The sequence below is a fragment of the Myripristis murdjan genome, chromosome 4, assembly GCF_902150065.1.
Source record: "Myripristis murdjan chromosome 4, fMyrMur1.1, whole genome shotgun sequence".
Taxonomy (NCBI): domain Eukaryota; kingdom Metazoa; phylum Chordata; class Actinopteri; order Holocentriformes; family Holocentridae; genus Myripristis; species Myripristis murdjan.
This window is the reverse complement of record NC_043983.1, coordinates 27,409,329-27,434,820: the sequence shown is the minus strand read 5'-3', so window position 1 is coordinate 27,434,820 and position 25,492 is coordinate 27,409,329. Positions and strand designations below refer to the sequence as shown.

Sequence of the window (25,492 nt, the reverse complement as noted above, 5' to 3'; positions counted from 1 at the left end):
AAACAAAAAAATTAAAAAGAAGCATGCAGTTTTGAGGACGACTCTACCTTGAATATTGTGATCTGATCTTTTGAGTAACGCATCAACAGTCAATATGTGCCATTACAACAAGATTTGCAATCTACAAAACTGTGTAAAAGAGGAGTACACACAAAAATATCTTGTCTTGTTTTGTCTCTCTATCACACCCACATAAACACACACACACACACACACACACACACACACACACACCTCAGGTTTCCCAGTTGGTGTGCAGGGTTGAGGGGAGAGGTGAAGTTCTGAAGAGCATCCATGTAGTCCGGTCTCTTCATCTGGTCCACTAGAAACCGCATCTGGACCTCCACAACACACATACACACAAACAAAACAACATACAAGTACATACATTTACACACACACGCACACACACACACACACACACACACACACACACACACACACACACACAAACACACACAAACACACACAAACACACACACACAAACACAGAAAATCCTCTCAAACTGACTGCATTGGGGTGGTTTCAACTTGGGACACATTCGCCATGATGTATGTGAACAAATCCGTTAGAGATGACCGGGAATTGTTGAATTAATGAACTGATCATTTATTTATTTGTTTGTTTGACAGAGATCAGGGGTTTTTCTCCACAGAGATGGCTGCCTCTCAGAAAGTAAGTGTCAGTGTCATAAAGCATCCATACATTAATCTCTTTTAATTGAGGTGCTCACAGGATCATTTGGTATCAGTGAAATATGCACTTGGGTGTCATTCACACACTGATGCAAATTTATACTAATTAATTCCTGTTCATAATCCCTGTGGGAGTACTACAGATTGAACAGTAACGGCCCGAGAACGGACCCAGGAGGGACACCACATGTTACGCCTACATGACTAGAGATGAAACTGCCAAGTGCAACATGAAATTCACAGCCAGTAAGATATGATTTGAGCCAATTTAAAACTGAGCTAGATAGATAAATCCACTGCTAGAAGTCTATCATTTAAGATTTTGTGATCCACTGTATTAAAGGCAGTGCTTAGGCTTGCAAGTCAAATGTGTGTAGCTATGTGTGTGCATGTGTGTCCACCCTGCCTACCTTCTGTGTCTCATCCTTTTTCTCCTGTTTGAGGATGTCGGTGAGGTTAATGAGTTTCTCCATGGCTTCTACCTGCCTGCTCAGGTGTTTGAGGTACATGCCGCAGGCTCTGCAGTAGGATTCTAATAGCAACCCAAACCGCTGGCTCACTGTTTTATTGTGCATCTCTGACCTGAAAGGGAGAGAAAGGTGGACATATAAAGATACAGACACAAAGAGAAGGGGGAGACTGCAGGGAGAGAAGATGAAAAGGTTAGGGATCACAAGGACGTATACTGTAGAGGATTCATTATTTTTAGTTTTGTGGAGAGGTTAACTCACTTGAGATGCCAGAAGAAGAAGTGCCCTATTCTTTGATTGGTCAGGGCCTTTTTGAGGAGGAAGCGGACCAGGGGATTGTCAAGATACTGCTCATACTTTAACACCTAGAAAAAAGGAGAGAAAAAGAAAGGTTAGGAGAAGAATCCCTGGCCTTTCTGTCTTATCGTAGTTTCCTGGTTTTCAACAGGGTAAATCCCTTTTATTTCTTAGGCTGCAAAGCCACGGTTATATTTAAGCTATCAGATTCAACAGTAGAAATCTCTCTGGAAAAATATACTATTTAACATGTGGAAACTGTTGACAGTTGTTCATAGTGTAGTTTTGTTTATTGCTTTGATTGTTTTTTATTGTATATTTGTTTTCACTGCTGACAGACAGATGAACCTTATTGTCCTCAGGGGAAGTTTTTTGTTTAAACATATGCATACATATACAGTACAGCAGAATACAAATCATTACTGGCTCATGACTGGGTTATATCCTTTTGCCACTGTGGCAACCTAATTAATTTTAAAGCTGCTACATGCATAAAATATAGTTCAAAATATCTCTCTGAAATTAATTCTGATAGCATCGTGTAGAAACTACATCACTTCTATTAAAATTTGTTTTTTCTACAGTGTGTGTCCTGAGGTATGATTTGGCACAAAATGCGCAGGACTGATTTATGGAATAAATAAATAAATAAAGAAGTCTGCCTTACTCTACTTGTTTGTGGCATTGAAGTGTGATATTAAATTATCGGAGAACAAATACACTCACAAGTACACTTGGGCTGAGTAATGAGAGGGACTCACTAAGTTTCAGGTTTTACAGGGACTAGCATAACACATACTGCTGTGGATCTGTCCAGACGATCACTGAGATTGTTCAGCTGGGACTGCAACTGTTAATCTGACAAAACTGAGCTTGCTTCATGAGACAGGTCCCAGGTTTCAGAGACCATTTACCTTATTTTTGGACCAGTTACTTCTGATCCTACATTAGTCTCACCTGTACAAGCTGGATGAGGTACTGGGACAATTTGTCATCGGTCAGGTATTTGTCAAGGCACCGGACAGCGAAGTGCCTGACCATGGGGTCCGGATAGTTACAGTCCAACAGCTCCATGGCCTGCTCAGGACGGATAGATGGCCAATCCTTTAGCAGGAAATACATCTGTGGAAAACACAAAGAAAAATATGAATGAATATGCTGTGCTCTGATTACAGAAAATATACCTGAATGAATCAATATTTTATCATCGGCTGGAAAATCTAAAACGAAATCCAAAATGAACAAGTACTGACTCTGGAAAAATATTATAAGTGTGCTACATTTTGGTAGGTATGTACAGTATTTCTAGCAGAGTACACATTAAAACATTTAAACAAAAAAGGAAGCTTTCCCTCAGTCAAAGATGGAGTAAATGAAATAGTTGAAGGGAGGCATTAGGCTTTTCATATGGTATTTACATGCAGACCAACAAAGAAACAAGAAACACATGACACATTCACATTTAACTCTGTTGTGTAGTTTCTTTTTAGAGATTTAAACTGTAGCATGTAAGTGATTGATTTTACTGTGAAATGATAAGACACATAGCCCTACCTGTGCTACTTCATCTCTGGAGTTCCATTTGACTGCCAGGAGGATCTTGGGAAGGATCTCAGGGATGTCCATACAGTAGTGCCTGGGAGAAGAAGAGCAGGATGACAACTAATGCATTAGCTTACATGTATCTTTATATTTTGCTTAGAGTATGTGAGGAAGCTAGTATAGTTACAACAACAAACAATACCAGGAAGGTTGCCATGACAGCAGAACTTAAATGACATATGTGAGATAGACTGTGTACATATCCACAGGTGTACATGTCCATGCGGTAAATAAATTAGGTTTCTCAAAATTGTGATTAGAGCATACACAGGTTAATGTAAGTGGAATGTCATTTTGGAGTATGACTTGAATGATTTTTAAATGTACCAATTCCAAATGCGAGTGCTTTACCAAAATCACCATCCATACTGACAATAAATTATTATGCAAGTAAACACTAAGTGTGACATTTTGAAGTTACTTAAAGATGGCAGGTTGGCTGGCAAAGACATTAATTACATTCATTTTGACCTCAGTAATAATGTGACAAGCAATTCACTTTCTTCAGTGTATTTTTTGCCCATTTGATAAAACAGAAGATAACGTTTTTAGCAGATTGTGATTCAGTTTACAAGGTTATGCTGATTATAATGCACAACACTGATTTCAAAATCAGACCTAACTTCCTCTATTCCTGCTCACTAATCTATGGCTCTGAGTAAATAAGTGCTGTGTGATTGAAATGATTAAAATAGGATTTAGACGAATATTTGATTGTAGTTAGATACCTGTGTCTCCAGAGGAAGTCTTTCTCCTGCTCAGTGATTTCTGACAGAGGGTCTCTGTTGCTCAGCTGTCTCAGCTGCTCTTTGTCACTCTCTGTCAAGGCGTGATCTCTGGCCACACGATTACTCTGGAACACAATGCAAAGAATATACTTTCAAACACTGCATGTCATTATAAACCTGACCCTGCATTGTATTGTGCAGATTACTCTGCATGTCCCTGGTCCCTGCCCACACATTCACTCTGGATTACAACACTCTACAACACTCACTACAAAAAATAAATTATTAATTTCTCCAACCATCAAAGGTTGTTAAAAACCAACAGGCCCATTGCCATCATTTTTGTATTACTCTCTATTATGGAAGATTTTTTGGTTACATGTTTCTTCTGGAATAAAACAGAACATGCATTTAAATATAGCTGTTGACATCAGCTGGCACTAAAGATCAGTCAAAATCATGGCAACTTCAGTAGCATTCTGTCATCTATTAGATTTCAGGCTTTACACAGATTTGCCTTTAAGGTTAACTTAGTCTTTAACCTAACCATGTCATACTATATACAGTATAGGAAAAAGCAAATTTCTTCAACTTCCACTCCTTATGCTCTGTAGATCTGCAAAACATTTAGGTCCCTCCCTTATAGTTAAACAAAAAAACTCACAAAGTAACACATCACAGTACAGATATGCAACCTGCTGGAACTGCAGGGTTTTACAGACAAAAGCATGGCTGTGCCAGGAAGCCATCTATGTTAAGATAAAGAAACCATCTCTCACTTCTCAGACACCATTTATTTCCAGCCTACAATGTTGTCCTGTCATCCCCTCCCAGGAAATCGAACCATTCACTCTTGGCCTCTTGTGACCTGAACGACTGTTGTTCTCTCCTGGACTCAGGTGACTCCACTGATACTAATGACGTTGGTCACAAGAGGGACGAGCAGTAACAAGAATCCCAGCCTGATTGAATACCTGGGACTTCCCACCAGTCTGTCAGAACTGCAGAAGCTTCTTGGATGAGAAGTGAAACGTCTTTAAGAATCTACAAACAAGTCCAGTTGCCCTTGATTCAACTCTCCTTGGACATCACAGTGCATTTTACAGCCGCCATAAACCTCTGTCTGTCTCACCGATGCCATCCAGCCATGCAGTTACTTTGAACTACAAATAGAGCACTGAATATCAACATTAGTGATCCATTAAGACCAATTATTGTTAGGGAAGCCTCTCAAACCACTCAAGTTACAAATAAAGGAACAAACCTAATACGCCACATTAAGCTAAGATCATTAATAAATCAACACTACCCTGCCTGGTTGTCTTGCATCACACAGTGTCTGATAGGCCTGTGTCAACATGCCACATTAAAACAGTATACATGATTAGGGCTGCTCTCCGAGAGTCATGTAAGTGAACAGGTCCAATCATCCATCAAAACCCCCCAGTCGACCTTTTTTTTTTTTTTTTTTTTTTTGGAAGTTGATTGTTTCTGGGTATTGCAATATGACAAAGACACAACACACATTCTCTTAGAAATGTGCTGAGAATATACAGCATTAAGAAATTGAAATGCCGAGTCTGAGTCAACTCTGGAAACTGTGAGTTGGGTACAGCCCTATACATGATGATAACATTATCTTGGTCGTCCCCCTATTGTCCTGTTTTCAAGGCTTCCCTGCACCATGATGATGTAATAATAAATCACAATAACACCACCATGAATATTTTAACATATCAGCACAGTATGATACAGTATGGTCTCCATTATTATGTGTATGAACTCTTTTCTCCAATGTGGAGCTATGAGATGCAGCAGTGAGTGTCCAACACACTGTAATGACACAATTTTGTTTAGCCAACTGTGTCCGTGCCATTTCAAAAGTCATAGTTCACAAGCTCACAGGAAACTTTAATATCACTTTAGTTGCAATTACATCATTTTGATCACGTTCCCTTGTGGATAAACAGCTTAACTTATGCTGTGAACATTAGGTACATTTTCACATGAAGAAGAACTCAAAATAAACCCAGAAATTACATAAGAAGAGTTTGGTCCCAAATTGGATATATCCACCATTTGAAAAAAAGGGCAACCTCCTCCTTCAAAACAAATTCTAGACTTTCTTCCCCGATGGGTAGTGTTGTTTTTGTATTGCTTTTTGCAAAATGGCTATAAAGCATTTAAAAAATATATATACTTTAGTTTAAGGTCAGATCTCCAAAAACTCCAGTAAACGTTGTGCTTAACTCAAACAGGGTCTTGTAACCAATCTCTACAAAGACAGGTTTAGTATTTTCAACAACAGCGCACAGTTAAGGGCACATAGTAGTACACATACTAAAAATGATGCGCCTACAGTTCAAGAGTGCAGGGGCTGAATTCGCCCTGCAGGCTTCCATTTGCCGATTGATGACCTAAATAACGGTGACCCCATAGCCCATAAAGCTACAATGCTCTGAATAAGCCAATCACATGTCAGATGTGACATACACATCATGAATAAGTGAACATGTTGTGTCACGCTCTTCCCATCTTCCCAACCGCACGTCAGATCATCCCATCAGAATTCAGGGTCTCATGCCATACATAATGTAGAAATCTGATACGAAGCAGCATCACAAACACTATCATGAATAACTGAACACACTGTCTTACACTGGTCCTATTATGTTGCATGAACAGTGTTGCGTAAACCCAGTCATGAAACTGAGTTACCAGTGACTAAGAGAAAGTAATTAACCCTCATTTTATTCAGTGAATAGTAATATTGGTAAGTTTATATTATAAGTTACCAAGCACCAAACACTTAAGTTATGCTCAGAGCCACATTTCTAATATGATGTACACACCAGAATATAAACTGGGTTTATAACCCAACTGATATTCTGATATTCTGCTGCCTTAATAAGTCATTAAGTCAAAGGAAGATGCCAGCTGTAGTTGTAAAGACAATGTGGAGCCAGGCACAGGCATAATGAGGAAGTTACCATATATGTTCATTTGTAGGACACATCCCCAAATTATTAATATTTCTAAATCTCACTATATTTATGGTAAGGTATGGTATATATATATATATATATATATATATATATACACACACATATATATATATATGGAATGGAAAATGGAAGCAACTGTTTCCATTTTTATCTGCGCTTTGACAAAATGCAAATCTCTTAACACTCATCCTAATATTGTGTGTAAATTACTGCTTTTTTAAAGCGATATATTTCAAAACACTGCACATTTTATAGTCCACCTTCCACTCAAGATTAAATTAAATGTAACCATAATGGCTGTGCACATTACATAGACAATCTTGTAAGTTACTTACTTACTTACTTTTTTTTTTTTTTTTGGGTCATCTCCAGAGATACAACCACATCTCACATTAGGATATCATAAATCACTGTCAGATTATCTCAGGCCACAAAGGAGTCTCATGAAAGGTAAAATTCATACAGCATCATGAAGGCCTTATATCATCTCACATTAGTCACTTGGTGCTGCACCACATGGCAGATTTATTATAGATCCCACCGTTTGATGTCTCTCTCTTGCTGGTCATAATTTAGTTTTTCTGTAACAGATGCCTACAGGTTAATGCCTTGCTGGCTTCAGGTCTCACTCATACAAAAGAATGTTTATCTAACCATGGCAAAGCTGGTTAAATACAGTTTAAGTATATAAATATATAAATAAAACTTAAAAAATGATAAATTATGACCCCACTGTCTCACTGTTTGCAGGTATCCTATTACAAACGGCATCAGTCTGCAAACATCCCTGAATTTTTTTTCTCTCTAGCAGATCCTGTCTCATTTTACCAGCTGGATAACGTCCCTTTATTTAAAAACAGTTCCAGCAGATATACACTTGCATGGATTTATTCTGTAATGAACTGCATGATACAGCTGGGCTGCAAAATGTGCGACGCTCAGCTGCGAGCTAATGTTGCAGCAACCAGTTAGTTTCTGAACTAAAAAAAAAAACAGCCATAAACTCACAGAAAATCACTACAATTCACGTACACCTTGCATTACTACTATACCAACCATATTCCAAAGGTATACCACACTGTCTTAAATGATTGTTTCATTTAATTTCAGCACTAGTCAACCTGCAGAGACCTGAAACATCCTTGGGATATGTAATCCATCACAGTGGATATCACATCTAGATTTATATTATTCAAAGTTACCTTATTTCTGCATGGTAATTCAATTTAATGCCTGCACTGAACTGAAACATCTAACTGGTGTGTTAGGTCAGCTCTGACATTCAGGACTTCGAAATTGGCAGCCAAATAGCACTGCATAATGCACTACACTGGAAAATGCCCTCAGGTTGGAAAATCAAAACAAGACAACCACCGACAAACAAACATGGACGTTTTGAAAGGGTGATGTGGATTTAGTTGCCTCTTCCCTTTTTGCTGGATTTGGAATGTTGTCAGACACTTCTAATGACAATGTGAACCTGTCAGAGGCAAAACTAAGCACTTTTAGTGGACATGATTTGATTGGCGAACTTGCCCTGTGTGATTACATTGCAGCCTGTTTCGCAGCTGCCAGTTGAGGCATTCTTGCTCAATAATGGACCAATTTTAAAAATGTTTGTCCTTATCAGTCATTTGGACCCCAAAAGGTGGTAAAATAGGGCCCAGTTTGAAAAATACTGGAATTAAGGGTTACAATTTTTTTCTGTTTTACTGGATTTATTCGATCAGCATCGTTGATTTGAATATATCATTTCAATAATTATAAATAGTTTGTAGCTTGTAATTTTTTGTGTAAAATGTCAGCTATATAATAATGGATAAATGAGTTCAACATCACTCCTTAAATTTCTACAGGCCTGTCTAAAGCCCCAAAAGTGGAATTATTGAGGGTTGACCCAGTGTTGGGCAGCAGAGTAAGAGATAAGCCTAGTGGTTAGTGGTTGACTTGGCCTGTGCTGTATGTAGGTAGTTACCTGTCCAGAGAGGTTGTAATTGAATCCCAGTTCCCTCGAGATGGTCCAGTTTGCATGATCCTCTATAGCGGACATATCTGGGTATTTGACTGGACTACTAAAGTGGTCAAACTCCAACTCCAGACAAGGAGTTTCCTATCCAAGAGAATAAACAGAGGAAGGTTTCACTGTTTAAGTTGGTACTATTTTCAAAATAAAATAAAGAGAAATAAAATAAAATAAAACAAAAAAAAAAAAATAGATGTAATAAAACACTTATAGTTTCCTAGTGAATACCATGCACTTTGTGTTGGCTTGGTCTTTGCTTCCTAAGAATCATTTAATGTATATGGAACAGTAGGATAAGGAGTGTTAACAGGAGGCTGCATGTGATGACAGTTTACCTTATTAGGGTTGGATCCAGTGACTCCTATGGGGTTAAGCAGGTCTTCAAGGCCGTGGGGAACAGACCAGAGGTTCAGGGCCATCTTATTGGCCACCAGGGTGTGAGTGTAGTCAAACAGGTTGACATTGCCCCAGGCCAGGGGACAGTGTTCCTACAGGGAGAGAAGGAAAAGGGAGAGAAACACAGATCTCTACTATTAGCTGATTAGACAATCCTAGTGAAAAAAATACAATTAATCAATAAATGAATGAGTTCAGTTCAGATTAAAGTTGTTAATACGTGTTAACATATGTAGAAGACAAAACAAGGCAAATACACAGCTCCATTTATCAGACTTGGTTTATCCATTAACTTTTGTCCACCTGTTTTTGTAAAATGGGAAATTATGGTTCTCGGTTCCAATAAACACATATCTGTGGCCACAGCAACAAATTGAATGAGATTTATTAATGTGCTTTTCTGTTGTACCACTATGTGTCACTTAGCAACTGTGCTCCTGTTAGTAGGCCTATATTCCTTGGCAGAAGAATTAAATTAATTACTCAATCATTTTAGATTTATAATAAATAATTTACTGAACATCTGCTTTACATCAATATAATCGTGCGTTACTACAATTTCATAAAACCAATAAGCTATGCAAGGCACTGCTGAGCCTCTTCAGCTAGTCTAAAATCACTGTAAAGCACAGATTCTCCTGGGCTATTGCTTACATAAAAAAACACCAAATAACAGAGCCAAGACAGAGAAACTGATTAGAGGCAACTGTACACGCCAAAATCTGCCTTTAAAGCCACTGCTGAGCTTTGTTTTCAACTTCATTAAGGTCTCCTCATATTGAGGACAGAACCTGAGAAGCACCAGCTCACACAAAAGAGACACGGTACACTACCATCAATTATTCTGAAAGAAATTACACTTGAAAAGCCATGACAGAAGACACATGAAACACCGCAGTGGACAACACAATATAGAATATAACATCAGTCACAAGGTAAAAAATTCACAAAAAAATGGTGTGGTGAGTTTAGCAATGTACACAGGAGGCTGGTGTGTGTGTGTGTGTTTGCCTAGGAAAGCCTATGGGGCAAACCTAAATATTCCTGTCTGACTGATATTTGGCAAAAACTGTTGTTTTTGCCAAATTTGTACTTTGTTCACAATTCATCTCAGCAGAAGCAGACAGACGCAACAGTTAATGGTCTTGTGGACCCTGGATTTAAAGGTTCTCATTGAAAACTGGAACCAGATCTGCAGAAAACCACTCAGACTCAAACAACTCAAGTTTTTTTAAGCTTTTTTATTTAATTAAGTCATTTATATTTTAGACTACTTTTTGGCATGTTTGCCTTTATTAGTTTACTGAAGGCAGGGATGTTGCAGTTACATAACATGTGCCTAAGACCGCTGAGCCACCAGGACGCCCCCAGATTTAAAGCTTCAAGTCTCTTCCCTCCCTGGTGGATACAGAGTGCCTTGAAAATTGCAGATAGAGCTTAAGACTTTATTTTTTTCCCCTCAGTGGAGGTTTTTATTCTTAGGGCTAGTACCTCCATTGTTTTCAGTGTCCTTTCCTAAAGCTTGTGAATGAATTCCAGCTGGTTCACGATTGTTCATGAACGACTGTTGTACCATCTTTCAACTGCAACTCGACACTTTAAACCCACTCCAGCTGACACTGTTAACATGTTGTTGAAGGAAATCCTCAGGTATAAACCTTTTAACAATTTAACAATCTGAACGAATCCTAGTCGCGCATGTTTAAGATAACATCTTGATCTTTAGGGTGAGTCTTTACTAAAGGGCAGCAGTGGAACCAGGTGACAAAGGGCAGCATGGGGAGGCAAAGTTACATGCAGACAGCCAGTCAAAATGCACCTATTTATAGGAGGCGCTGGCACAAAAGGGCCGCTGTAGAGAAGTGTTTATCTTTAATTCAGGTGGGGCACGAAAAAGCATCCGCTAACCTGACCTCACCCTGGCAGGCCACTGCAGGGGAGAATATGTAACTGACCCCAGGTGTCAGTTACGGTATCCATGCCCGGTATTCAGATACCACACACACACACACACACACACACACACACACACACACACACACAGACAAATGAATGTACAAATCCACACACACACACTCATAAATATACACCTCTTTCAGCTACTGGAGGGCAGATCAATCAGCCTGGGTGTCTGCTAACAGTATCAGGCCCAACTCATTTTCACACACACACTTTTACACACCAAGGTTATTAGGCATGCAGTAAGACATCTAGACAAGCCTCATTTCCACTACAAATGTGATGCAGTTATACACAAGAAGAAAAAAGCCTTTACCTTCTTTTAGACAAAGCAATATGTGACCAAACTGAGAATAATTATGGAGGTTATTTAGTATGCTGGGATGTTTTTCTTTTTGGTTGTTTGTTTTGTTCTTTAATGGGTGAATTATGGCTTATTTAAGTGATGGGCGTATATTTCTCAGATAAGGGAGAAGAGTCTGAGGTCTTGAAACCAACAGGTGTAGTTTTGGTTAAATCACAAATATACAAACCTAACTCTTAAGTTAAGTTTGTATATGTGTCCATAGTCAAAAGTCTCTGTATAAAAAGGTCATAACTCTACTGCAATAATCATTTGAATCAGAGTACTAATTAATCAGTCATTCATTTAATCATGTATTTTTACACAATTTCTGCTGCTTAGACATTTTCAATGCTATTTACTTCAAAAATATTTTTGTTCACACTAATTACATGAAATCAATCAAGTAAGTCTGGTTAGCTCAAAAAAAAAAAAAAAAAAAGATTAATACATGACATTAACTTCTATATTACTACTATATTATTGTGCAGAATGTGATGCTCACTGGTGATCACTAGCTACACACAGAAGACACACTGATAACTCCCGCAGTTAATAGTTGACAGACACTATTTGTGTGATGGTCCAAAATTGACTTGAGTACTGAGCTGAAGCTGGGAACCACACAAAACTGTTTTGACCTGACACTTACGATCTCTAGAATGCCTACAGCCACAGAGAACAACACATGCCTTGTTCACGTTAGTGAATAACACTTTCAGTTTTTCCTTCCTATTTTATTCATGAAATGACCTTCCTCTGTTCACTCTAGTTATGGTTCAGAGATGATCATCCTCCTTTTGAGCATGCTTTTCTCATGCTATCTAATCAATTCTTTCTCTGTTTATTCCAAACAAACAGCTGCTGCTGCTGCTGGAAACCTAAAACACACCACTTCCAGTGCAGAAGAAGATTTCTCCCTGGGAAAGAGGGACAACCTCAAGTGTTTAGAAAAACAAATTAAAAAGGTTATTGCTACATGGCATGCTCACAATGTTTTTAAATATATTCCATTACTCCACTGTCAAAGTCTGAAGTTCAAATACTGCAATATGATTTTGGAAGAGAAAAAAAAAACATTCAAATCAATGTCACAGTATCACTATGGCTTGCACAAAGAAAATATATATTAACTCCTGCTGACTTTAACTTAAGTTTCCTCTGTTGATTGCGTTTCTATTCTGTTTGCCACCACAGTGCCCATGACTGATTAGTAATTAAACAGAGCCAAAGACGATACCTAAGCTCTCATTCAACCTGGGCACATATACGGCATGTGCTCCATACTCCCTTTCGCTCTCTCTCTCTCTCTCTCTGTGTGTCTCTCTCTCTCTCTCTCTCTCTCTCTCTCTCTCTCACACACACACACACACACACACACACACACACACACACACACACTGCCCGCTCCTGCAGTGGATGGGTTAGCATGTCAGTGCTGAATTAAAGATAGAGATGTGTGAAGGTGATCTGCTCCGAGCCAACCTGCTGCTATCTTTAGGCTGTTTTAACTGCATTAATTTAACCGTCTGTCTGTCTGTCGGTGACATAGTACACCTAAATACCTTCGCTGGCCAGTTATCATTTCCATCTCACTGGCATAGCTTCAACTGAAACAGCAACACCATGATTCATGCAACACCATGCAATTGCTTTCATTAGATAACTAGGCTCTTAATTAAGAGTTTACAAAGTACAGAAGAAACTGCACCACTGCTGTTTAAGCATACAAAGCAGTTTTGCTGCGAGGCCAGTGCAACCAGCCTTCTCATAGTTCCGCAAGACTAGACTCAGATCACGACACTAGATATTTTCATGGCAGACAGGAAATGATGTGAGCTTCATAATTTGTGGAGGCACAACAGCCCACCACCTTACCTTCCTTTCACTGAGAAGTGATGGCTAAGGTTATCACTGGGCTGATAACAAACAAGAAAAATCATACTATGTGTCATGGCAAAGCCCACACATTTTATGCAAAATACATGCAAATCGCTTTGCAAAGCTTTTGGTATTCTTGAGTCTCTAGTAAAAACATATGACTATTTTCTTTGTTGTTGTTCCTGAGGCTACTTTTTTTTATTTAAAAGTATGCAAAGCCATATTACTTATTCAACTAAAACTTGCATTTCCAATGGTAACCCTCTGTGAAGCTATACGTATTTTTTTCTTTTGTCATTTTATTGAACTGTAGATGAAACTGCAATGTGTGACCTCCAAGATGACATCCCATCAGTCCCACCATTTTTTTTTTTTATTTAAGTAAAGTTAACAGTTTGGATCTCAGTGAGAAATTTCCTATTTTTGCATAGTTGTGCAAGACCAATTGCTTTTAGGCTGTCTGTGGCCTGTTTGAAAATATAACCGTGAACTCAGTGCTTCCTATCGTACCTCTTTGGCCCCCTTCCTGCCTTTGACAGAGCAGATGGAGAGGCACAGTCTTGCTGCGCGGGGGATGTCTGGGATGTACATGTCATAAGTGAGCCACTCATTCCACCTGTAGAGAGAGACAGACAGGAGATACAGAGAGAAAACATACCTGAGACACGGGCTTACACAGACAGGGAGAGACAAGAAGAACTGACTACTTCCATCCAGAAAGTGGATCTAGTGTCAACACACATCACTGGGTTTCCGAAGCTTCCTGATAAAATATTTAATACTCACAACAAATACACACACAGCCATTAAACAGAGCTGGCATATATTTTTAGCATCAGGATGTAGTCTAAAAAAGTAGCATGCAGATCACTGGGGACATAAAAAAGAAAAAAAAACAACAACAACAACAGATCCTTCAAGGCTGCTTTAACATAAAAGGCTGTCGACAAGACAATGTCCTACAAAGTTTTCATTTTACCTCTTCAAAAGTATAATAAAGGACAGAGATTTGAGAATTCACAGTAATATGTGTGTTTAGAGAGTTTAGTGCTAATAGAAATCGCTCCGATGTTAACTCAGCACTTGTCCATCACTGCTAGCCCAGTGAAAGGAAAGGGCCATTGCAGTGATAGCAAATGTCCTAAAGAGCCATTACACTGAATTACATGTTGTTATATAACTGGGACATGGCACTGAATTAAAAGGTGTATTAAAGGGGCACTGCAGTAAAATTAAAGGTGTTGCATTACAGGGATAATGTTGTAAATTAAAAAAGGTATCGTATTAAAGAGCGGTCATTTACCTGGGATTAGAGCAGGGGACTCTCTGTGTGTTGACATTATCACACATCTGCTCCCCACCGTGGTAGATGCCGGTCCTCACATAGATCTGCATGTAAGAAAGGATACAAAACAAAGACAAACTTGAGATGAAGAGCATGGCAACTGTCAGAATACCATGATACCTGAAAAATAAATCAATATCTAAGAGGTCTATAAGAGCTTCAACGCAAAAGGTTTTACACTGAGTTTTTGGGAGACTGGCCTGGTGGACTGTCCACTCCAGTTATTCAGTGAACACAAATAAGTGTTGATAGACAAACAGCAATACCTTGGTTCTAAGAAAATGAGAATGCATGGCAACTCTGAAGCTAAAGTGTTGCAGCCAAGTCTGAGAGTTTTATTTAGATTAGTTACACAAAAAATTATAAAAACAATTTTAAACTTTCAAGACCTTTTCTTGTGGAAACGTGTTGGAAATCTGGATTAGCATGACACTTTGAAAAGGACCTGAAGGTGTGATCAGAGACTGTGTGGCTAAAAATTACTCACCTGAAAGAGTATTAAAATAAAAATAAATTATACCCCACAAAAAAACTACGCCTAGGCCACATAATGAAATCACTGATAACTTTTTATCACTAAAAGTCATCTTTTACTTTCAATAACAATCACCCAATATCACGCAACATAGAAAATAGCAAAATGTTGCATGAAGCACAGCAGCAATGATATACTATGGACACAATGATGATTTTAGTTGTCATCATTTAAAGTTCCAACTGGAGCTGTGGTCAAATCAATCTGTTCACAAAGACTAAAACTAGAGTAAGACACTAAGAAAAGCAGTTCCTTTTCATTTTTTGGAAAAAAAAAAAAAAAGGATCTGCACCAATATGCCATTACAACACATAGTATTACTGTCTTCCATTTAAAACAACACTTAAATATCAATTGAAATCTTTTTGTTTAATGGGTAAACGGAGAAATACACCAAACTTTGGGAGATTGTTTCGCTGGTCAAAGCAATGTGTGTTCCCACCTTGTCTATGTCCCGTATGTTGACGTTGACATACGTGGCGCAGAGGACTCGTATCCGGAGAGTTCCATTGATGGTCCACAGCGATTTGGCGGCCGCCTCGCCATTCATATAGGCCGTTGCCGTGGAGATGCGGCGCGAGTATGATGGCATGACGAAGGTATCTATGGGCAACTGTGTGTACAGGCTGTCCTTAGCCATTAGCATCAGGTTAGGCATCCTGCCCAGCATGATGCAACTTCGAATATACTGCAGGGAGAGAGGGAGGAGGGAGGGAATGACAGAGAGGAAGATTTTTAAAAAGAAATACAAAGTCTGCACAGAGCTGCCAGTGTAGCCAGCGCAACCACATGATGGACTCAGTCTGTCTGATCACTTTCCAATAGCTGCTGAGTGAGTGCAGAGGAAACATGGCGTCTATCTCTTACACTGGTCTGCCTCATAGAGAATTTCTCCAGATGTGGACATGACTGCATCTCTGCACTGCCATCTTACCTTATACTGGCTGATGGGGTACTTCTCCAGCAGGTACTCATCACAGCCACAGACTTTGAGAATGTATTTGCCCTGGTATTCCTGAACACACATCTTCAGCTGCTCTGGGGACAGCAGCATGCTTCGTGTCTTCTTACGAATAGCCTCAGCAATAACCTTTAGGATGCAGATATACACAGAGATATTTTAGAAGCTGGTTTTACCAGCATGAGGATGGGATTAAAAAAAAAAAAAATGTGGGTCTTTCCTCATATAACAAATTTTTTTTCAGTATGTCTGAGACAGAGAGTGACTCAATTTCTAATTTCTGTCCTCAGACTGACAAAGTTTAATAAGCACTGCATTAGCAAGTTTGGCCGAACCAATCCATATCTTTTAGGAGCTAAGATTAGAAGTACATGTCAGGCAAAAGTTACTGATAACTGACTGATGTACTTAAATGGACTCTTAGTGATGGCATGTAATTTCCTTGCCCTGCACACACAAATTAATATTGGCATGAAGCTCGCAAGGCAGACTTGCTCCCCATTTAAACACCAAATGATTTTGTTCCTATGTGAATTATTGCAGATTTTAATATTTTTGCTCCCCTGTGACATTTCAGTATTTGCACGTCCACCTTACCTGTTCAGGCACAAAGTCGTGGTTGATCTTCAGAGTGTACTTCTGCTTGTCATTGTTAGGGGAAACAATCACCCAAATCACTACAATTATCTGACCTAACAACAGAGAGAGAGAGAGAGAGAGAGAGAGAGAGAGAGAGAGAGAGAGAGAGAGAGAGAGAGAGAGAGAGAGAGAGAGAGAGAGAGAGAGAGCAAGACAATGATATTGAGGCTTAGGGGGAAAGAATAAAAACAATAAATTTTTTACTTATGCAACAAAACACAAACAACCCAGAAACAATAGCCTCCCCCTTTTTCCTCTGGGGACTGTGGCTATGACGACAATCTCACTAAGTATTGTTTCTGAGACAAGGGTTTCACACTAATAGCACATGGATCAATTAATTGATGAGCAGATTGATTACAGCGGTCCCTTGCCAGTTTAAAGGCTGGCAGGCTGTTTTGCTCCAGTATTGAAGAGGCTTTAAGGCTCATGGCTTGTATTCTGTTTTCTTTTCAACATTTTGTATTTTAGTGCTTCGTGTTTTATTTTCTCAGAAATAAAAGGATTAAAAGCCGTCAGCCGAACAATTGTAAGAGGAAGTAATAAAGTAATTCCATTTTAGGTATAAAAAAAAAAGAAAACATCCCAGGAAGTAACATCCCTTTATGTTGAATTTCTTGTTTTAAGTTCGTCTTATACAAATACTGGAATAGCTTACGTAGACTGAAGCTGCCACTGACCTTTGTCCAATTTGCTGTAGATGTGTTTGGGTAGTTCCTGTGAGGACTCCACGTTGGGTGGGTAGACGTACAGCGCCCTGCTGTGGGGCCCATTGGCGTCTCTGAGTTCCACAGAGTCTTTGCAAACGTTCAGGATGTTTCTCCTGAAGTCCTGAACCTCAGGGTCTTTCACGAGGTCAAACTCACACACTGGCATACCAATCGCAAAACCTGACACAACACAGACAAAGCAGAATGTTTTTTTCCTTAACGTATTTTAAGGCAATTTTGAGTGGACCATTCAAATTTCTGCTATAATTATATGTTCTCTCTTTAGACTTTTTTTTAAATATACATCATATGGATATAAAATAACATTTGTACATATTGGATATAGACCAGTGTTACTTATAGCCAAGAGTATGTAGGTTTTCCTTCCAACCAAAATATACAGGTGATTTCGCTGATTAGTTACTTCCTCTCTGTTTCACCCTGTGCTAGTCAGTGAAATTTAGTGTTGGCAAGAAAACACCTTTTCCCCCTGTCTTTACTTGCAGCTATGGCCACTAAAGCTGATGTGCTGCTTCTCAGTCAATTTTGAGGTGTTTCTGATCCCTTTTCTCATTTCTATCTGACGGGGTATTTCACATGACACAACAGAAACAGATTAGATTATTACTTGAAGGAAGGGATTCTCAGTGTTGAAGAGAAGAGAAGAGAAGAGAAGAGAAGAAAAGAGAAGAGAAGTCCAGATGCTATTAGTAGAGAAAGTGGCCCAAGCCCTCACCGATCTCTCTGTTGAGAATCTTCTCCTCTCTGTTGCCAACTGGTTCAATGACCTTGAGGAAGGGCTGGAAGAGTCGGAGGTCACACAGTCTCCTGGTCTCATCATAGAACTCTTCCCGCTCTGCTTCCTGCACACAATGAAAGGGAGGCTGCATTCACACTATTTCACTTTCTTTTTAATTGGAAGGTGGGAAGGGAACAATCTCTAAAGGTGCTGCACCTGGCGTCTTTTCAGACAAAGGGGAATGTTTTTTCAAGTTGAGAAGTGCTGAACTTTTAATAAAAGCAAATAACATGCAGCACTTTTTTGCTTTTTTGTGAGCTGACCAATCACCACAAAGAGGGCTCGGGATATGCCTCAGCAGGAAGCAAACAGTTTACAATGACAACACCCAGAGAGAAAGTGGCAGCAAGTCAATATGGTAACACAGAGGGTGGCCTGGTTTTAAAATCAGTACAAAATGCACATGAGGCAACCTTTTTCTTTAAAAATAAAAATAAATAAATGAGCATCCCTACCTGTGTAACACTGACAAAGATGTAGGAAGTCTCCTCCTGTAGCAGATGGTGGAGTGGGTATTTCCTGGCCTCCTTGAACAGCTCATGCTTGATGGTGATGAGCGTGGCCTCACGGAGACACTCCAGGGTCAGGATCATCCCATTAGGCAGCAGACAGTCCACCAAGATCCTACAGCGATTATACCATTATTATATACTGTTGTTCACAACCTAATTACTTGCTGTATGTTCATTTGTGTTTTTAGTGTTACCCTCTATTTGTGTTTTCAGTGTTACATTCATATTCAATAAAGTTTAGCTAAATATAAACAGAAAATATGGTTCCATTTAGTCTGAGTTACTATACACTACACATACCACAGAGGTACATGTTGAATGAATTTTTTTGTAATATGACAATAAAATACATGATATTAAAATTTAAATATAATTTACTTGACACATCTAAGATGATAAAGATGTTTATTTCACTGAAAAAATCTATTTAAGACAGGAATTCTGCATAAAACTGAATTTTAAATAAAACTGCAATTTTACAGTGCCTGTGGAGCCTCATTCAGTGGTCATGTAAGCGTATTTACTGCACACAATTACAGGCTTACAGAGATAGACCTTTATTTTCCACGTCATGAAAACCTCCAAGGCAAGTTTAACATTAATACATTTAAGAAATAGGCTACTAACTTAGACCAAGCAGAAAATTACAAAAAAACACCCTTGTATAATTTTTGCTGATGAGAAGTAATAGAATAATTTAACAAACACTTTATGTATTTTTCACTACCTAATACAGGACCCCACAATGAGGATTTTTTTCCAAAATTAGATTTCCAAACAGGAAATTCCACATAAAAAAAAGACTAATTAGTAACACAGCAATTTAGCTGACTATGATTTCTGTGAGTGAGAAACCTATAGCAGGTGTACCTGCTTGCATAACAGTTTCTGGTTGGTTGCTCTGCCAAGAACTACAATCTGCCCTCAAGCGGCTTCATGAAAAACATGCGAATGACTGCACTGTCAAGAACTGATTCAACAAACAGAAAACGTATTCATCTCTGCTGTACTTTAATTTGGGTGGCAACTAATGGTCATTTTGGTCACAGTATATTTATATTTATATATCTATTTGTATCTTTTTTGATGACTCAATTAAATATTTTGTCTATAAAATCTTACACTCTTGTTATGACCTTCTTGTCACATGCCAATCACAATTTCCTAGAGCCCGAGATGAATCCTTAACACTGTTAAGTAAATTTGATTCTAAAAAAAAAAAAAGTCATTTATAGCAATACAAAAAGAGGTATGTGACATTTGTAAAGCTGTAACCAGCAAATATTTGGTAATTTCACTGGATAGATGACTGACAATTCATCAGCTATTGATAATTCAATAATTAGTAATTAATCATTTCAGAACTAAGCTCATGAATGGTCTACATCAGGCAAATGGTTTCTGTATGTAAGCCTTCAGAACATTTATGATTTATCTACTCTAGGCTTTTAACTGTCCTAATCATGTACATATACACATGGGAATATAAAAAAGCTATTAGAGTGCATTAGCATCCCAAAGAGAGTTCAGTGTGACGTACCTGGGAGGCATCAGGTGGATGCCCCACAGCTCCCCTGACGAAGGCCTGGGAGGCATCTTCCTCTCTGCAACCCAGCTCACTCACCGATCAGCTGCAGAGCACAACCTGAAACACAACACACTTACTTGTACTATCTGATGATAAACACTGAGGAAATCTAAAGCTGATATTTTGTGAGTCTGAAGGAAAATGTCACACTGCAGTGTATGTGTTGGAGATTTTGACTACAATACATGCTTTGTAATAATTTGCTTCAAAATGGAATAAAAAAAAAAACAACTAAGAAGTTCAAAATGTTCCAGAAGAAAATTACACAGAAAGCTTATTATTCTACTTAGAATCTGCATAACAGCATTTCCCTGAGAAGTTAGAAACATCAGCGGTTAAAACCATGACCTGATGTTTTTTTTTCTTTTTCTCTGTAAGATACATTTTGCAAACCTGGACTGTAGTGCCTTAATTTATTTTTTTTACATAATCAGCAAACGGTAGTTCAAATATAGAAAAAGTAGAGGAACACAGAAAGGCACCGTACACATCCTCAAAAATGTTAGGTGCTGCATGCACATAAATAAATTAAAATATTCTGATTGGTCATCTGTGCATGTGCAAGTTAAATTCCATCCCCAAAACAAGAAACAGATAGTGACATGAGGGTAAAACTACTTTATGCCAAATTAGGAGAGGACCTCTGGGGTCTTATAAGAAACACGGAGCACAGGTTGTTAAGTGTCTAGGAGGCAGTTTTACATCTTGACTTATGACAAATTGTCAGAGTTTCCCAACAGTCTACTGACAGATAATAAAAATAACTACACTCCATGATACAGATTGAGTCAGCCGGTTGTCACAGTGTATTCTGTAGTGCTGGATTTTGGATTATATATTCTATTTTCCAGGTTGGGGTCAGGCCATCTTGCTGGTTCCTTCTCAGAGATCAATCTCCTCAATCCCTTCAACAGTGCCACCACACAATCTTATACAAATTCCTGTACTTTAAATTTGCAATTCAGATTTTGGTAGGTATAATTCAGTAAAATTTGCAGTCACTAGTGATAACCTGGCATCACCTTTTGACAAGATTCTGGGGGGTAAGTCTGCCTTTGTGGGATAAACTGACAGACAGATGGACAAATGCTTTAAGTCCTTCCCTATGAGAGCTGTGTATGAGCCACCCATCCAGCTGATGGTGTCCATCTTTCTCTTCAGGTCCTACAGAACTGGGAAGGTCTGCCTATCCACTTGAGGCTTTGATACACTATATTTCCATTGCTGTGCATACAGTTTTGACTTGACTTGGCTTGGCTTGCTGAAATTTAACGCTAAATTTAAAGACAGAGTAGTTTGTGTCTTTTTGGGAGTTCAGACAGTTGAACTGCCTCACTGGTACATCACGTCATCCCATCTCCTCACCCCATCTCTCCAATCACTCTGCACTGTGCAACAGATAAAAAAAAAAAAGAAAAAAAATGCTGCGATATAGTTTACAGCAGTTTTCAAAGCACCAAAAGATATATGTTTCTGAGATGAAATGGCTTTTTTGGAAAACAAGGTTTTCTTTTCACTATGCAGTAACATTGATCTATAAGATCAAGTAGCATGTCATTTTCCTAAAACTGAGCAAATTCAGAACATTTGAATCCCAAGACACCCCTCTGTTTTATTGATTTATTTATTTATTGTTATTTATTGTTATTACATATTTTAAGCCTTTACACTAAATAAGGTGTGTCCACATGAAATGTAATTCATAACACTATAACACAATTTTTGTCTATATTGAGCAGCCTTGTCCTTACTTATATAGCCTACTATGTAAAAAATGCCTTAAAATGAAGCAGGAACCGAACCTAAACCTGAGCCCAAATGCATCTCACAGTGATCAGGGAAGGCCTTTTTGAACAAAGCAGGGAAAATTAAGATATGAATACAGACCTTCGCAACATGTGGTAGGACCTGCATTAACAGTTAGACTTGCATCTCCCAACACCCACAACCTCAAGAGGGACAAACAAATTCCTCTGTGCTGACCCACCGCAGAGCCTTCCAAGAGTTGCAACAGGGTCAGGATCAAGGTCAGGAATATTATTTAAGTTCTTGTAATCCAGTCATTTTCTCCAGAACTGAAACTTCTCCTGAAAGAACACTATTTACTGCTTGAATCTGTATTCACTGCTGGTCAACATTAGCTCACTGGACTTTCGGCCATGAAGCACTAGGAAATAAATGGGTCAAAGGTGACTCCAGTGGCACAACTCTTTTTAGATGGATGGTTCAGGCCCACCACTTAAACACAAAAACACCACAGTGACTCAATGGCAGATTGTGTCACAGTGATGGGAATGAACCTCATGTTAGTGTGGGATGTTGGGAAATTACAACATCACGTCTTAGAATGAACTTCAGCCGACTTATGGTCATAAACAGTTCCCAGGAATATTATCAGAATGAGAAGAAAAACAAGAATTGGTGTCAGCCATTGAGCCAATTCTCATCTCTCCAAGCCACACTTTAAACTACTTCTTCTTCTACATGTGCAAGGCTACTTGCAATGATTTAAACTATTTTAAACTATTTTACTTTTTTTTTTTTTTTTTAAATCAAAAATAGCAATTATAGTTGAATTATTGATAAATTAGGAGAAATAATCCTATCCCCTCAAACTGTGCTCTAGAGTCTGTTGATGTCTGGTGTTTCCTCACCTTGCTTGCGAGAACATTTCAGAACCTGCATCATTAAAGTAACCCATCACAACAAGAATGACTCACGCTGCTAAATGGTGAATCAATGCTGAGATCCGGCCTGTTGCTTACAATCTAACCTCAGCAGGTGCTTAGAAGATGACAGCAATTATGAGCACCAGTGTCCACCACTTGGACAGATACTCAGGCTTGTTTAGTCACACTGTGAGTCACACAACAAGTGTATGGAGTAACACACTGCCTGGAAGTATGCTATCAGTATGATTGTGTGTGTGTGTGTGTACGTGTGTGTGTGTGTGTGTGCGCGCGCGCGCGCGCACATGTCCTGCTGGATCTCCTACTACTGTACACTCACCAAGGCATTTGACACCAGGCAAACTGGGGAAAATATGACTAATCAGGAGGGTCACCCTCTTATGCTCACTCACACATGGAGATCAAAAGACCTTTGACTACATATGTCACCTGAAGTCCTCTAATTAGAGTATTTCAAACAAACCCATGGCTTCCGTCATTCTCAATTCAATTCAATTTTATTTGCATGGCATCAAACCATTACAAACGTTGTCTCAAGGAGCTTTACAGACAATGTATTTTGGGTTGTCCTTGACTGTCTGTGCTATAATCCATACAACTTTGGGAGGGTATATTGTTCTGTGAACCAAACTGAATATCATGCAAACCACGAGGTCATAATGTGATGGTGAAAAAGATGGTGAGAATAGATAGCACTCATCTCAGGCAATCCCTTTGTTTCAGCCTCTTATTTAGCCCTGTCCTCTGAAAGATAAAGGAAAGCTGCTGGTACCAACTAAAGCTAGAGTCCAAGTACTACCAGAGTGATCAAGAGGGGGATAGCATCACTTTGACAACAGTTTCTGACATTCATCCTGCATTTATGTGGAAACAGCAGCTCACCACCAACCAACACCTTGTTATGATTTTAAGGACATAATTGATACAAGAATGCAGGAAAATAATGGGAGTAAAGAGGAAAATGTGCAAACAAGAAAGAGACAGACACAGAGACAAAGAGAATAAAAGAAAAATGGCAACCGACTTGGAACATATCACCAGCTGAGCAGTGCCCTAATCTGTGACCCTGATCAGGATGCAGCTAACCTCACAGGGACAGAAGAGGAAGCTTCCTCACAACACAGGATGTGGGGAGTGGGGAAACACTGGACCACAAGCCTGCTTTGAATGCTGAAACCTTAACTACAGAACTTGGCTGCCAGTGACAGGTTGTAACATCAAAGGGAAGCTTGGTGGTGTGTATAACACAATCTCCGTGCGGTTAACAGAATGGTTGGCCAGCTGAACCACACTGCACAACAAAATGGTTTCACACATCAACTCTATCTCAAAAACCAACTGAAAAAAAAATGGTTGTTTTTTAGTGCTTTCATTTGGTCCATGAACCAGGCTTTGCTATATTAGCATGTCAACTACAGCAAAAAGAAATGAAGTGCCTTTGGTCTGCACAGTCACGAACGGCGTATGATTCAGAGGGACACTGAGGAATTTGTGATGCATACCTAAAAGAGAGGCTCTCCTATTTTGATGATGAGACAGTTCCACCCTTCATGTTTCAATCCATCTTCACGGGTGCAATGAATTTTGTATACGCTGAAAGTAAAGTAAAACAACATTATGATATGCACCCTACACCTGCAGAATGCACACTGTTTAGCGGCAAGCTGGCTGGGTGGTCGGCAATGACAGCTCAGTGATGTTAGCTACAATAACACCGTCGGTTCATAGGCAATTTTACACGACAGTCAGTTAATAAAGTTGTAATTAGCAAATGGATTCTACCGATTTTTAATTACAAACATCCCATGGCTGCTGGTGTTAACATTATCCACCAGTTTAGAACTGGTGAATGATAGCTAGCTTGCAAGCTCACTAGCTAACGGCTATGTGGTTAGCTTGTTATTCCTTGTCGGCTTGAAAGGGATGGCAAACCTATCTACACAAACAACATTCATGACAAGATTTTTACCAACTGAACGAAGCAAACGTCGCCGGACAGAGTAGCTGACCTTTTGTGCTGTGCAGTGAATCGGTTGAAGATGGTGATATGAGAGGCTCTCCAGCTAGCGCCGCAGGTAGCAGGCTAACTCGCCAGCCAGCCGACCCCTTCAGGTCCCAGCGCCCGGCTGCTGCTCCCCGGCGCCGGCTAGAGGAGCTTGTTTTTTTACCGTCCGCTGCTCTGCGTGCCAGCCAGCTCTGACAGGAACCGTTACTCCATAGCAACAAGAAATCCTCTCGCACCCCGCGCTTCCAATTTGTGCGCTTCAAAATAAAAAAATACAATCCCGCATGTCCAGTCGGAGGGTTTAAACT

The 25,492-nt window shown here is 39.2% G+C and overlaps 1 protein-coding gene across 2 annotated transcripts in view; it reads right to left on the bottom strand.

Annotated features, from left to right (window-relative positions):
• The window catches only part of LOC115357738 (phosphatidylinositol-4,5-bisphosphate 3-kinase, catalytic subunit alpha), a 37,722-nt gene extending 12,231 nt beyond the window's left edge, over nt 1-25,491 (bottom strand). The window contains exons 1-19 of one of the 2 annotated variants that reach the window (XM_030049386.1): nt 25,189-25,491; nt 24,682-24,772; nt 20,442-20,546; nt 18,845-19,013; nt 18,327-18,453; nt 17,561-17,770; nt 16,839-16,933; nt 16,215-16,370; nt 15,723-15,968; nt 14,704-14,789; nt 13,911-14,016; nt 9,157-9,309; nt 8,774-8,908; nt 3,794-3,918; nt 3,018-3,099; nt 2,421-2,585; nt 1,428-1,531; nt 1,107-1,278; nt 235-341 (exon numbers count right to left, since the gene is read on the bottom strand). In XM_030049386.1, coding sequence (XP_029905246.1) covers nt 235-341; nt 1,107-1,278; nt 1,428-1,531; nt 2,421-2,585; nt 3,018-3,099; nt 3,794-3,918; nt 8,774-8,908; nt 9,157-9,309; nt 13,911-14,016; nt 14,704-14,789; nt 15,723-15,968; nt 16,215-16,370; nt 16,839-16,933; nt 17,561-17,770; nt 18,327-18,453; nt 18,845-19,013; nt 20,442-20,497 — 2,294 coding nt within the window. In that variant the 5' untranslated portion in view covers nt 20,498-20,546; nt 24,682-24,772; nt 25,189-25,491. The remainder of the gene's footprint in view (nt 1-234; nt 342-1,106; nt 1,279-1,427; nt 1,532-2,420; nt 2,586-3,017; nt 3,100-3,793; nt 3,919-8,773; nt 8,909-9,156; nt 9,310-13,910; nt 14,017-14,703; nt 14,790-15,722; nt 15,969-16,214; nt 16,371-16,838; nt 16,934-17,560; nt 17,771-18,326; nt 18,454-18,844; nt 19,014-20,441; nt 20,547-24,681; nt 24,773-25,188) is intronic. The other variant, XM_030049387.1, reaches the window with a different exon arrangement.
• Between the last annotated feature and the right edge of the window lies 1 nt (nt 25,492).